At 40.5% G+C, this 13503-nt stretch overlaps 1 protein-coding gene across 11 annotated transcripts in view; it reads left to right on the forward strand.

Annotated features, from left to right (window-relative positions):
* LOC138811488 (ecto-NOX disulfide-thiol exchanger 1) overlaps positions 1–13503 on the forward strand; it is a 542054-nt gene that overhangs the window by 399450 nt on the left and 129101 nt on the right. For all 11 annotated transcript variants that reach the window (XM_069999196.1, XM_069999197.1, XM_069999187.1 and 8 more), the window contains one exon: positions 9619–9831. In XM_069999196.1, the coding sequence (XP_069855297.1) occupies positions 9619–9831 (213 nt within the window). The remainder of the gene's footprint in view (positions 1–9618; positions 9832–13503) is intronic.

A 13503-nucleotide genomic window follows, 5' to 3' on the forward strand; every position in this document is an offset into this window, starting at 1 on the left:
AGAAAATGTGTGACAAGCCACCTGACACCTATATTGGAAAGATACAAAAATGACATTCTATGTTTTAAGAAAAGAAAAACAAAAGTATACAAGTCCTGTGCTTCCTGTTTTAATTCCCTGCTGACCCTGAACTGATCCTTCACAACAACAGTGTTTCTGTAGTTTGCTGACACTTTTGGTACATGCTCTGCTCTTCTGAGAAAGTTTGTTGCATACATGTAGGTACATAGGCAATGGCTGTCTCTACCACCAAAAGCATAGACAATGTAAATACAGCCATCCTCTATTCAATCTAGAAATCATATAGACTGTCCAGATTGAGAACAACATTCCCAACTAGGTCTGCTCATTGGACAAACACTTTTATTTTTTTAACATTAAGTGTGCAGTGTAGTACCTTATGCTACACGGACTAAGCTGAATCCTGTCAGGTCCACACTTCAAAGTGACAAAACCTAGTGCCTTCAGTCACCTCGTGGAGGAATTTCATGAAAATTTGGCATCTCCATTATGTTACTTTTCAGAAGGCAGAGCTGAACACAGAACTTGCCTCTTCTTTTGGAAGATAGCAGATTGGGATGTCAATTTGGTAGAGTAATTTTCAAGCCTTGCCATTTCAAAAATGTATATTTATATAGATGAGTATAATTTGCAAAACTCAGAAGCCATACCTTTGCCAAGTACTGCTTGATCCCTTGAGGTGCAAGCAGATTGGAAATTTTAATAGATGGCTGTTACAGTAGAATGAACTAGCTGAGGATCCATCTTAGGCAACAGTCAGGTAATATCAAGCTTGACAATTTCAACCCAAGCACAGAGTGTGGAATATAAACAGCATTTAATTGCTTAGGAAATTGGCTGCCTCCAAGAGAAAATCCACTCCACGTTCCTTATAACGCTGCAGAGCCAGCCAGGAGAAGCCAAGGAAACTGTCTCCCTGATGATTATTTCATTGATGCGAAGATATAAAATGCAGTCAAGACGTAATTTACAGAAACCTGTGTCAGAAAGGAAGATAAAATACAGTCTGAAAATACCTAATTTGGTTTGATTTTTTTGTGTTTCTCCCTTGAGAAATCTTGCTGTCTTAGTTTTATTACAGTTCCTCCTATTTTTTTATGTCGTACTTATATTTATTCTTACAATTTTCTTCTGGTAGATCAGCTTAATTCAGCAAAATTTGTACAAGCCCAGTTGTTATTATGACCCACAAGCCTCTCTGTGGCCTGTCTAGTGCTAAAACTGCATATAGTAGGTGTTCAGTAAACTGATTCCTTTCTCCCTTCTTCAGCTCTTTGGGCATGTTGTGTTTTTGATCCATAGTGATACTAGGAATGAGTGGAAATGAAGGCAGTGATGTGCTCACCTATCATTACAGTCACTGTACAAGTATTTGCTCAGCATTTCACATGTGCCTGGCATTGTGCCCAGTACTGGAAGAAGAGAACGCAGTATACCAGCCACCAGCCCCTGCTTCACAGACCTTAGGTTTCTTGAGTATGGCAATAACACTTGCCACTTACAGTAGTAGGTTTAAAATTTTTATATGTACATATATACATACAGATAAACATGCTATGCATTTCATGTGTATGCATGTATGTGCGCATCTGTGTATGCCAATACTGGAGTTTGAACTTGGGACCTAGAAACTATCCATTAGTTTTTTCACTTAATGCTGGTATTCTACCACTTGAGTCACAGCTCCACTTCTGGATTTTGGTGGTTAAGCAGAGATAAGAATCTCATGGACTTCTATCCAGACTGACTTTGAACCATGATGCTCAGATCTCAGCCTTCTGAGTAACTTGGCTTACAGGTGTGAGCCACCTGTGCCCAGCTGTGGGCATTTTTGAAAGTGGCACTTGAAGTATGCTCTCCCTGGAAAGGTAGCCAACTCAGTGGACAGTGTTAGGGTAAGGGTAAGAGAAGGGGGAATCTTTTTTTTTTTTTATTGTGAAAATACTGTACAGAGGGATTACAATTACATGGGCAAGATAATGAGTACATCTCTTATCAAGCATTGTTGCTCCTCCTTTGTTTCCCCTTCCCATCCCTTCCCATCCTCCCCTCGCCCCCCCACCCAATCTTCCCCGCTCCCCCCGCACCAAAGTTGTAAAGTTCGTTTTCGACATAATGACCTGTACATCTCATTGTTGCAATGGGTCCACCTGTATCCCTATTTAAACGATTTGTTTTTCCCCTTCCCCTCCACAAATTATACTGACATCAAATACAGTGAAAACAGGGGTTATACTGTGGGGGAGGGACATACAAAGCAACAAAGAAATAATCTTATAAATGTGTTAGAAACAATCACATGAAAGAAAAAAAACATTTGAGTACATATCTTATGGTTCATTTCCCTAACATCACCTTATCTGACCTTTTCTGCTTGACTCAGACATATACTAGATATTGCAAATAAGGGAAACCATGGGACCTATGTTTCTTTGGGCTTGGCTTAGTTCATTTAATATAATTTTTTCCAAGTCTGTCCATTTTCTAACAAATGGGGCAATGTCATTCTTTCTGATGGAGGCATAGAATTCCATTGTGTATATATACCACATTTTCTTAATCCATTCATCTATTGAGGGGAATCTGGATTGGTTCCATATCTTAGCTATAGTAAATAGTGCTGCAATGAACATAGTTGTGCTGGTAGCTTTAGTGTGGTCTTGTTTGTAAACATTTGGGTAAATGCCCAAAAGTGGGATTGCTGGGTCATAGAGGAGCTCTATGTGGAGTCTTTTGAGGAACCTCCATGCTACTTTCCAAAGTGGTTGAACAAGTTTACACTCCCACCAACAATGCAGTAAGGTTTGAGAAGGGGGAATCTTTTGGGACCAGGTCACCTCATTCCATTTGCTGACTGCTAGGCCTTCCAAAGCCAGGGGAAACACAGTTTTATAGTGTTTTGTAGTGTCTGAGACACCAAGTCTCCCAGCGTCTGTTTCATTAATATAAATTCTAAGAAAGAGAATGAGTAGGCACCCTGCTGATTAACTAGACATTGTTCTGAGACAATTCAGCTTAATGAAGACTGACTGGGAAGTAACTGTGCATAGACCCAAAGTTTATGGGATGGCTTAGAGAAAGTGAGAAGGAGCTCGATAGCACCATAATTACACTTTATTGGAAACAGTGGCACCAGGCAGACAAGATAATGAATTCCAGTGTGTCTAATGCAGACTATCCAGCCCTGAAGGAGCCCTGGGTTTGGTCTGTGCAATGAAGAGATTGATTAGACCAGGAGGAAGCATTCTCTCCTCCTTCATGGGGGATTTCTGTGGGCAAGAGCACTTAAAAGTTTTGTGTACTTTCCTCCCTTTTGGAAAGCTGCCCATAATCTCTCTTTATGTGATAAAGAATTTCTCTCTGTGTTAGATGGAAGTTCTGACAAAGGTCTGCAACAGTGCTATTGAGAGCTCGCCATGTGTCACCATGCATCAGGTCCTTCTGAGGACTATACTTAGATTTCCTTAGTGTGACCAGAATCAGCCTGTGACTGAGAGGTAGAGGTGGAAGTGGTACCAGCATTTTGCAGAGGAGGTTGTCAATATTTATGGTTCCATGAAAGTAAAAATCAATAATGCTATGAGCCAAGTGGACATTCCATTAGCTAAAAGCCAGGCCTCCTCCTTCAGACAAGGGAAATAGGAAGCCCAGAAGTCTATCTGAGAATCACTTTCTTGGTATTACTAACCTTCATAAGGCAAGATAGACCATTTCATTTAGAAACATTTTTCTTGACCCTGAAACACGAATCATTAGTACATTCTCAGATTGCCCTCTTAAGTTTCTCATTTTTACAGATACTCAACAGTTGACAAGATTGTGGGGAGCATTAGTCATCTCTGTAGCCTTGTGTGGTGTCTATGATTTCATTACTTGGTGCATGGTTAATTGAGTGGCCCAAAAAAGGAGACTTGTTTGGGGCAAATTTTCCTTTGATCCAGTTTTAGCATATCATTGCTTCCTTGTTAGTGAATGAGTTAAATAAATCATTGGCACCTGATTTTTTTGTATATTTGTAAAAGAGTCATGATTTCTCCGCCACAGATCTGTAAATAACCCCTGGAGGAAGGGCGCACTTCTCAGTGCAGGGCCCATGCTTCAGGCACATGTAAAACTGCTGGGCTGGGCAGAGTATGGTGGGTACTTGGTAAGTCTTAATCCAACTAGTACATAGTTAATGATGGGAGTAATTTGTTTTTCCCTCCTCTTTTGTGGGCTCAGGGAAATCCAACCTTGAATTTCTGAATAGATAGGTCAAAGTCAGGCCATGAACATAAAATATGAAACTTTGGTGGGATGCAGTACCTTTATTCACAGCTGGATCTATAAAAGAACAAGAGAGGGAGGTTCCATGTTTGAGTAGAAATATTCTACAACACTTTTCTTTCCAAATAAATAGATATACACACATATAATGAATGGTATGTTGACACATTCATTCATCTCTGCCTTTGGTGATAGATGGATATTGCTTACAGAATTTGCCTTATAGCTGGGCACCAGTGGCTAATGCCTATAATCCTAGCTACTCAAGAGGCTGAGACCTAAGAATTGTTTGGAGCCAGTCTAGGAAGACAAATATAAGAGACTCTTTCCAATGACTAGCAAAAGGTCAGAAGTGGAGGTGTAGCTCAATTGATAGAATGCCATCCCTGAATGAAAAGCAAGACACTTGAGTTCATGCCCTAGTACTGGCAAAAACAAAATTCCTTACAAAGATTTCTATTGTCTAATAGATAAATATTTATTTACATTTTTATAGAGAGATTTTTCCTAGAGTTGTAAAGTAGCCTAGTCAAAGACAAATAAAGGTTCAGACTCCCTTCCTCCATAGAATCAGATCATTGAGTTGTGGGTGGAGGTAAAGAGGCCTAGTATTTGATTGAAAGGATTTACAATAAAGACTATGCACGTTTCCAGGTTCTTGGATTTGTTTTCTTCTTTCCTGGATGAGAGTGACATTCTTTCATTGCAAGTAGGAATTTAGGGGCAAAGACTCACAAAGCTCTTAAGAATCACATTAAATCCTTACAAAATCATTTAAATTTTAAATACTCTTTTCAATTTCAAGCTTTCATAGTCTGCCAGCTTAGATTAGTTCCTAGTTTACCTGACTTTCACTGAGTCATTTCTTCTATGCTGCCAAATTTCAGTAAAATGCAGATTCACAGTCTGGAGGACTGAGAGAGCCTGAGAGAGGCTGAGTCTGCATTTCTAACAAGCTTCTCAGGGATGATCATGCATGTGGTTTTTAAACACCAAAGATTATCCTATATGCAATGTTTCAATGTGTACTACATGTGGGGTGTCCAATAAACATGGGAAAGAGAGAGAAGAAGGGAGTATGACAAAGTCTGCACCAGAAATGAAGCAAGATAATCATCAAACCACTACTTATTCCTCATAAAGCTAATAACCAAGTGATGGTAGTAGTCCTAGAACTAAGTGTGCTTTCCAAAAAAAAAATCTGTGAATAATTTGATAAGCTGGTTAGTGCCTTGTTGCCAAAGACTCTACTACTCTAGGACTGTCTGGCATCACTAAGTATTTCACAACCAGAGACAATGAGCTCAGGTCTCAGGATAAAGGGAATTGCTTGCTTGATTCCCATAGGAGCATGGGTCCACTCTGTGAGAACACTCTTTTAACATGAAACTAATATTGTTGTTATCAACTATGATGCTTTCTGACTTTTAATCACTGGTTTGCTCAGGATAATACAATCCATGAAAAGTAAAGCTTAGTCAATGTGCATATGTGAAAATGGTATCTTGAGGAATGGGCAGGGTTGGGAGAGATGGGAGGAGTGATTGAGATGCATTGCACTCATGAGCTAACATGTTGACTTGAAACCCCTTTGTACAACTACTTAAAGATAATTTTTTAAATTGGATAAATAAAGCAAAATACAACCCACAAAAGGGGATGTGAGAAGTCACCAGAAGATTAAACTATGTCTGAGAAGTTTTTCTCTTCTCAAACCGCAAATCTGGAGACAGAGGAAAACCAACAGTCACCCTACAGAGACTCTTTTAGCACAGTATGTAATGATATAAACAGCGCAATAAGCCCACAGTTCAAACCAGGGTGACAGGAGAAGTTCTTTCATAAAATGTCACTTCAGTTGAATCATGAGGAAGAACATCAGCTAATCCATGGTTGTGAGGGCCCCTAGGAAAAAAGCACAACCCGTGCAAAATCGGGCGATGCCATGGCGTTTAACAAGAGGAAGATGACAAAGGAGTGGGGGTGGACTGAAGAAAGGAAAACCAGCAAGCAAGCATTTCCAGTAACCTAGGTGTATGTGGTAAGGTTTCCTAATGGCTTAGGAAAAAAAATTGGCATATTTTTGTGTGCCAGACCTGGCACTTGAAATGGAGGCCTGAGTGCTGTCCCTGAGCTTTTTTTTTTTTTTTGCTCCACTACTTGAGCAACAACTCTACTTCCTACTTTTTGGTTGTTAATTGGAGATGAGTCTTGGATTTTTCCTGCCAGGCTGGCTTGGAACCATGTCCCTCAGATTTCAGCTTCCTGAGTAACTAGGATTATACATGAGAGCCATTGGGTGCCTGGCTAAATACTGAGCCATTTTTAATGAACAAATGGTCCATTTTCCCTCCATGATATGACAATTTCCTCAATTCTTCCTGTGGAAAAATTGAATCTGCACACTCTAGTTTCTAATTGTACACATGTCAAGAGTTATGCCTAAGCATGTTCACAGAGAATATTTGGAATTTTTATAAGTGCATCTTTGATGTGATTTTTATGAGCAGTGTTAATTTCCTTACACATGAGTAGTCTTACTAATGCTGCAATCTAAATCCTATTTAAATTAGTTTATATTGTTTCCCACTTTCTCAGTGATCTTTCCACTGAATACAAAATTGAATTTACAGTTGGGTATTGAAAATGACCGCTCTCAATATGCTTCTTAGTCATCCAGAGGGAGTTACTGGCTTGGTCTTAATTAATATAAATTAAAGTCACTTCTAACACGGCAACAAATATCGACTGGATTTACGAAGCATGGCTTGACTAATGTGTTTTGAATTTAATTTGAATGCCAGTATATCAATCATACATCAGGCCTGCCAAAGAGTTCAGAAATGAAGTTGGGAATCTTCAAAACTCTATTCTTCTCTTAATCAAATGGAATTTTGCTTACTAGTACTAGATAATGTGGTACAGAAATCTCTTGGCTCCTTATTTTTTCTTAAACAGTGTATTTTCAAGTACTTACCCCTTAAGGATGTTGTTTCCTCTATCTGAAAACTCTCAGCTCCAACCTGCTGCTTGTAGCTTATGCTTAATGTCCGTTCTAGGTCTAGAAGAAAAGAACAGTATGGTTTTTAGGTCATGTGAACAAAGATACATCTTTAAATGTATAGTGTGTAACTTAATGTATCTATGAAACCTAGTGACCACAGCAACAGAAGGGAAAATGACCTGTGAGCCCAGGAATGAAAGATGTTCTCTCTCCTTGCAAGCTCCAAAACTCTCAAGGGTTTTTTCCACACTCCACTCCCCACCCCCTTGGTGTTGTGTCTAATGGGAAGTCAGTGTTCCTTGTGGTTGTTATTTTTAAGAGAAAAGAAAAGACTGCTCATAAGCATTAGGTTTATTTCTGCTGTCTGTTCTGAGGTCCATTCTCCTAACGTATGTTGACAGGGAGAGAGGCGGAGTGCGTGGAGGGAGGCAGAATTTATTCTGACTGTAACGGTCGCACTGGGCCTCTCAGAAACATAATGCTAAATTATGGGCCTCTCCATGGGCTGAGGGTAATGTTAAGTTGCATGATGGATTTTATCTTATACAAGCCGCTTTGGTCCATGAAATGAGATAAGAAACCACTGCAGCTGGAGTTCACCGAGGGTTGAACTATGACGGAAAATTCCAGAGTTAACACAATTGTATGAGTCAGCTCTGATCCTAAAGACGTGTTCTCTGTCCCTGTGGATTGAGGTTTTCAAGGAAACTGGACTTTTACTTGCATGGTGTTTATTGGGCACTCCCAGACCCCTTCCTTCCTCGGGTTCTGGGGAGGGAGCACAGGGGGAAGTTCGCGCAGAGCAAAGTTTTGATCCTCAAATCCAGAAGGCAACTGCTGCAGCAGGGGAGGATATGAAATCTTGGCTGATCAGTCTGCCGTCCTCAATAGCTGCTCTGTGCCTAGAGAGTACAGAATGGATTCCCTGCACCCTGAGTCAAGATGAGGCCGTTTCTCATGCAGTGTGTGAGCGCCAGCCCCATCAAGGAAGCTGAGCCCCGATCTGGGAGGATGACTTTGGGGGAGAAGATGGAAGATCTGACGTAGAGCATCTCATACAACTTACAAAGCATGAGGCAATGCAATATTAGTAACCATCTAATAGTTGATTTTGTTTAATCTATGAAGCGAAAATAAAATTCTTTCATTCAACATGAATTGCCTTCTGACCATCTGTCTGCAGTGTGTATGATGTGTGTAGATGTGAACATGTAGGAGAATGTCTGGTGGTCCTTTCTGGGGCCAACAGGACATAGAATGTGGAAGACATTCAGTATTTTCTCAATGAATAAGAATCTGAATCTTCCATTATGCTTTTGCTGCTGAATATTAGAATTACAAGTTTACCTAGTTCCCTTTTTTAAAAAATCATATGGTTTTTTTTCTAAATCATATGGTTCAGGGGTAGAAAAATACAAATGGAAGGCTTCTCCCATCAAGTTTGCCTGGAAAATATGCACAGAGCCTTCAGCAGTAGCTGGATCGATTAATGTTGTAATAACTGACAGATAGCTTCCAGTTCTAATTAACTTAACCACCTTCACACCTGTTTTCTCCACCTTCAAGCCATAAAACACAGGTCTGTGCCATAACTGTTCTCAAACAGGCAAGTCTATTGGTTGGCTTTGAAGTAAACTTTATCACTGACTTACAGGTGGAGGAAACTTCATTCTCTTCTTTCTGCCTCTCCCCACACACCCCAAACCAGTTCAAATGGGTTTTCTAGCAGCCATGCAAAGCAAACACAGACCATCTCAGAGTGCATGGCCTCTTTTGTGGAAAACAAGGAAATGCTTTCTTTCCTAAAACATGTCACTGCTACCCTAAAATGAAATCATTATTGAACTACAGCAGAAGAAGAAAGAATTTTCTCCTACAGCCTGCTTTAGGAAGAGTATCTCACATTACAATCAGCTTGAAAGCAATTTAGTCTGTTGACACATTTTGACACTAAATCAACTAATTCTATAAATCAGAAAACTGACATCACATCCTATTTCTGAACATAGTTGAGGCCAAATAGGCCTTAAGAAGGTAAAAAAGATTTGGTGTGAGACCAGGACTATGCCCAGAACAACTTTTCTGTAACTGAGCCTTCAGACTTTGCATGTAAGAACAAGAATCCCAGGGTGGTTCCACAAAGTCACAAATTAGAGAAGAGAGAAATTAAACACTGGTGAAGCAGTTAGTCTCAGGAGAGTGAATTTGTCCATTTTAACAAGTGCAGCTATCATAGTGGGCTGGACTGTCTTTTGAGAGGACCCAAAAGTATCTACGTTTTTTTCTTGCCTTGGCATGATTTGTGCTTGCTGGTCTTCCATTTGCAGATGATAGCAAGTTTTCTGAGGCGATCACAGTGCTGCTTTCCTGGATAGAAAGAGGGGAAGTGAACCGCCGGTCAGCAAACCAGTTCTATTCCATGGTTCAGTCAGCCAACAGCCACGTTCGCAGGCTCATGAACGAAAAAGCAACCCACGAGCAAGAGATGGAGGAAGCGAAGGAGAATTTTAAAAATGCCTTAACTGGGATCCTCACTCAATGTAAGTGAACATTTTGGGGGCCATCTCTTTTGTTGTGATTTTGGTTTTTGCCTTTCTTTTTGCATTCGTTTATGTTTTTATTTGGGGGTAAGTAGTTCAATAACCTCCCACTTTTTTACTCCATATTGAATGGCAAATCTCATAACCTGTCTCATGTTCTGTGGTACTTGGAAGAGCACGGACCCTGCCCTGAGAGCTTACTTCTCAAGGTGAGCAATGTTTCTGTAGCTTTTCCTAAGAACTCCATGCCGGGCCCCCGGGACAGGACAGCCTGTCCATACTACCACAGTTCATTCCACATCTCAGGATGGGTCACCATTCACCTGCAGGCTGTCCCCACTGCCCTGCAGGTCCTCCAGTAGAAATCAAAGCCTGTCCTTGGGATTCTGTTTAGGAAGAAGGTACCATTAAAAAGAAAAACCTCAAAACTTCTCTTTAGGATCCTTTCTTTGATGAGGTGAGCTTTAGCTGTTCCCCTGGGTTGCTCAGAAGCAGAGACTTTTGTCCTTTCTTCATTTGGAAAGTAAATTGCCTTAACTACTTAATGTGGTGATTTTTCATGTCTAGATCCTAAATTGATGAAGGAGTGTAAATGGGGCTTTCTCATAGAACAATAGTCAAGGTAATTACCCAGGGCTCTATTAAAAAAAAAAAAAAGGTGTCTACTTTTTCTATAGGAGTTCTGTCTGTGTCTGTACTTAACATCAGAGTAGCATAATGCATCTCAGCTGCCATGTTCTTTCACTTGGTAAAAACTGTTAAATGACACTGTGACAATGCTACACTCCATTCTGTACCAGGTGCATGGACCGCACACTACAGCGACATTACAGGATTTGCATATTCATTCTGGGGATAAGTAGTGTTTACAGGGATATAATATGCCAAAATGCCTATCACTTCTTTCATCATTGTAAATCCCAGGGATGATGTGTCTGTTAGGATGGTATGCTGGATGTGTGAAAAGTCAGAATCTTCAATGTGAAAGTATCTCATGTGACTTTGTTGTCAAAAGGCAGCTTCTAGCAAGATGCCAGTGGCTCTGGCCTGTAATCCTAGCTACTCAAGAGGTTGAGATCTGAAGATCATGGTTGGAAGCCAGCTCAGGCAAGAAAGTCTGTGAGACATTTATCTCTGGTAAGCTACCAAAAAGTTGGAAATAGAGCTGTGGTTCAAGTGGTAGAGCACCAGCTTTGAGAAAATAAACAGCCAAGCAAGAGAGTAAAGCCCTGAGTTCAAGACCTAGTACCAACACATACATACAAAAAAGTTTACAGCATCAGAAAGTACTGTGTAGCAAATTCACAAACATAAATCAGTATATAACCAGCATGAGTCCAATCTGTCCTTAAAGAAAAGGAATGAGGGGAAAAAATAGAATTATTCTGTCTCGCACAGCTCACCAGCCTTGAGAAATTAATGGGTTAGTAGCCAGAGGAAAGGGAAGGAAAGAGTGCATTAGCAGGAGAGAAGGACAGAAGGCAAAACAACTCCAATGGTATAATCGCTGTACTTAGTGCAGATAACTGTGCTGTACTGTGTAGTATGCATACTGCATCACTTGCCATTTAGCAGGCTTGGCTCATTCACCTCTCTCTGGAGTAAGTTTTCCTCCCTATACAATTTATAGTTCCATCTGGCAAAGGAGACTCAACCCTTGGCTATAAAGGGGAAGATAGGGTAACTAGAGTAGTTGAATATTTTCTTTTCTTTTGTATTAACTATTACAAGGCCTCTATGATATAGTTGAAGAATTAGAGGTTCCTGCCTGTCATTATGCAGGTCTAATGTTTGGAACAACTGAGAGATAAGAAAGTGTAGCCTGTGTAGTCCCATATATCAGCTTTTTATTACCAATTGGAAAATGAGCTTGAGATGTGTAGCAGTAGCTGCTTCCTAATGGGAAGCCCCAGCGTGGGGCATCTAGGCTCAGGCAGCACTTAAGACACAGGCTCACCTCCTGGATGCCTGGGCACAGGAAGAACAGAGAAGAATGAGCAGAACGAGGGACGTACCCAGGAGGAGTCAGCAAAGGGGTGGAGAAGGCCCGGGAAAGCCCACCTAATGGAAAGCTCAACGTTAAATTCCTAATCATTGAACTTTGGTTTTCACTCTTCCAGTCTGTTCCACTCCTGACTGTGAGAAGCCCAAAGTCTTGTAACTATGTATTACAACCTCCTTTCCTACCACTAAACCTTATCTGCTACCCATCAAGAGTACTGTTTCTACCCTGAGAAGCTTACCTCTGTTTGGCCTACTTTTTGTAAAATATATTTTTGTTATCTTTAGTTCTCATTTTTAAGTAGTTGTACATAGGCACTGTCATAAGTAACAAAGCAGTTTATGAATATATCTTGATCTGTGTCCCCCCCTTTCAATAGTCTCATCCATTCCTCCCCTGTCCACTCTTCCCTTCACTCTTCTTAATCGTGTAGGATACATACTGGATTCTTGACTGGATTCTCCCCTCTCCTGCTCTTCATTTGTCTACTTTTTCCCCTTGACTCAACCTCCCCCTCCATCCCCCCCTCCCCCGCTTTCAAGTACCTGCTTCTTGGGTTTTATTTCACTGAACTTTGACTTTGCCTTTCTAAGGAATTACACTATTTGAGTTTTCCCTTGAATCTGCCATATTTCAGCTAGTACATTTGGATATACTCACATATCACCCAACATGTTTACTTGTAAGTTTATAAGCTTCCACACAGACAGGAAAACATATCCTTTGTCTCTCTGAGCCTGATTTGGCCTACTTTTCTTCATGTTGATGGCCACTGTTCAAGTTCAAGTTATCTAGACTTCTATAATTATCTAGTATGTCAGTTAGCTAGAGCATACATCTGCAACAAAAATTTCTGCCAAACTATATTTTAAACAAGCAGAGAGGAGTCTCTTTTTTCATACATACACACACTATTAGCACTATGTTTATTAGCACTAACTTAAGAGATCAAGGCTTGTATGGCTGAGGTTTCTATGCTGCCACTATCATTTCCTGGATGATTAGGAAATTAACATTTCCTAAGATAATCGCTGCTGCTCCTGCCATCACATCTCTTTTTCTAGGCTGAAATCACATAAGAAAAAGGAAAAGGAAGAAGGAGTTTTAATATAGTGTGAAAGCAAAAGATGTCCAAAGATCCATCCCAGCCTTCAATGCATGTCTTATTAGACCCAGTGACTACATCTGGCCACACCTAACTATCAGAGAAGTATAATGCTTGCCTGGCTCATGGATCTCCAAAATAAAATGAGTTTTCATAGTAATTTTAGAAGAAGAAAGTGATGACTCAGAACATTTGTAGTTCTACCATACACCATCCCTTCCTGTCCACTTTTACCTGCTTCACATTTTTAGCCTATCAGGCCTGTCTGTGTCAACCTCTTCATCATCAGTTTGACTGCATCACTCACTCTCACAGTCACTCCCTGTGGGTCATTCCCACTGGCCGCCATCCTTACAAGCCCATACAAGCTACCTCCTACCTCCAAGCCTATTCATTTCTTTCTCCCTGCTGTGTGCTTTCCCCTCTCCTTTGCATGCATGAGTCTTTCTCATACTTTAAGACATTCCTCAAAAGGTCTTAAATGAAAGGCCACTCTTTACACAGTGGGCTAACTTTTTGTTGTTGTTGTTGGTCGTGGAACTTGAACTCTGGGATTTGGCACTGT

This window comes from Dipodomys merriami, unplaced genomic scaffold, assembly GCF_024711535.1.
Source record: "Dipodomys merriami isolate MVZ:Mamm:240054 unplaced genomic scaffold, mDipMer1.0.p SCAF_530, whole genome shotgun sequence".
Taxonomy (NCBI): Eukaryota; Metazoa; Chordata; class Mammalia; order Rodentia; family Heteromyidae; genus Dipodomys; species Dipodomys merriami.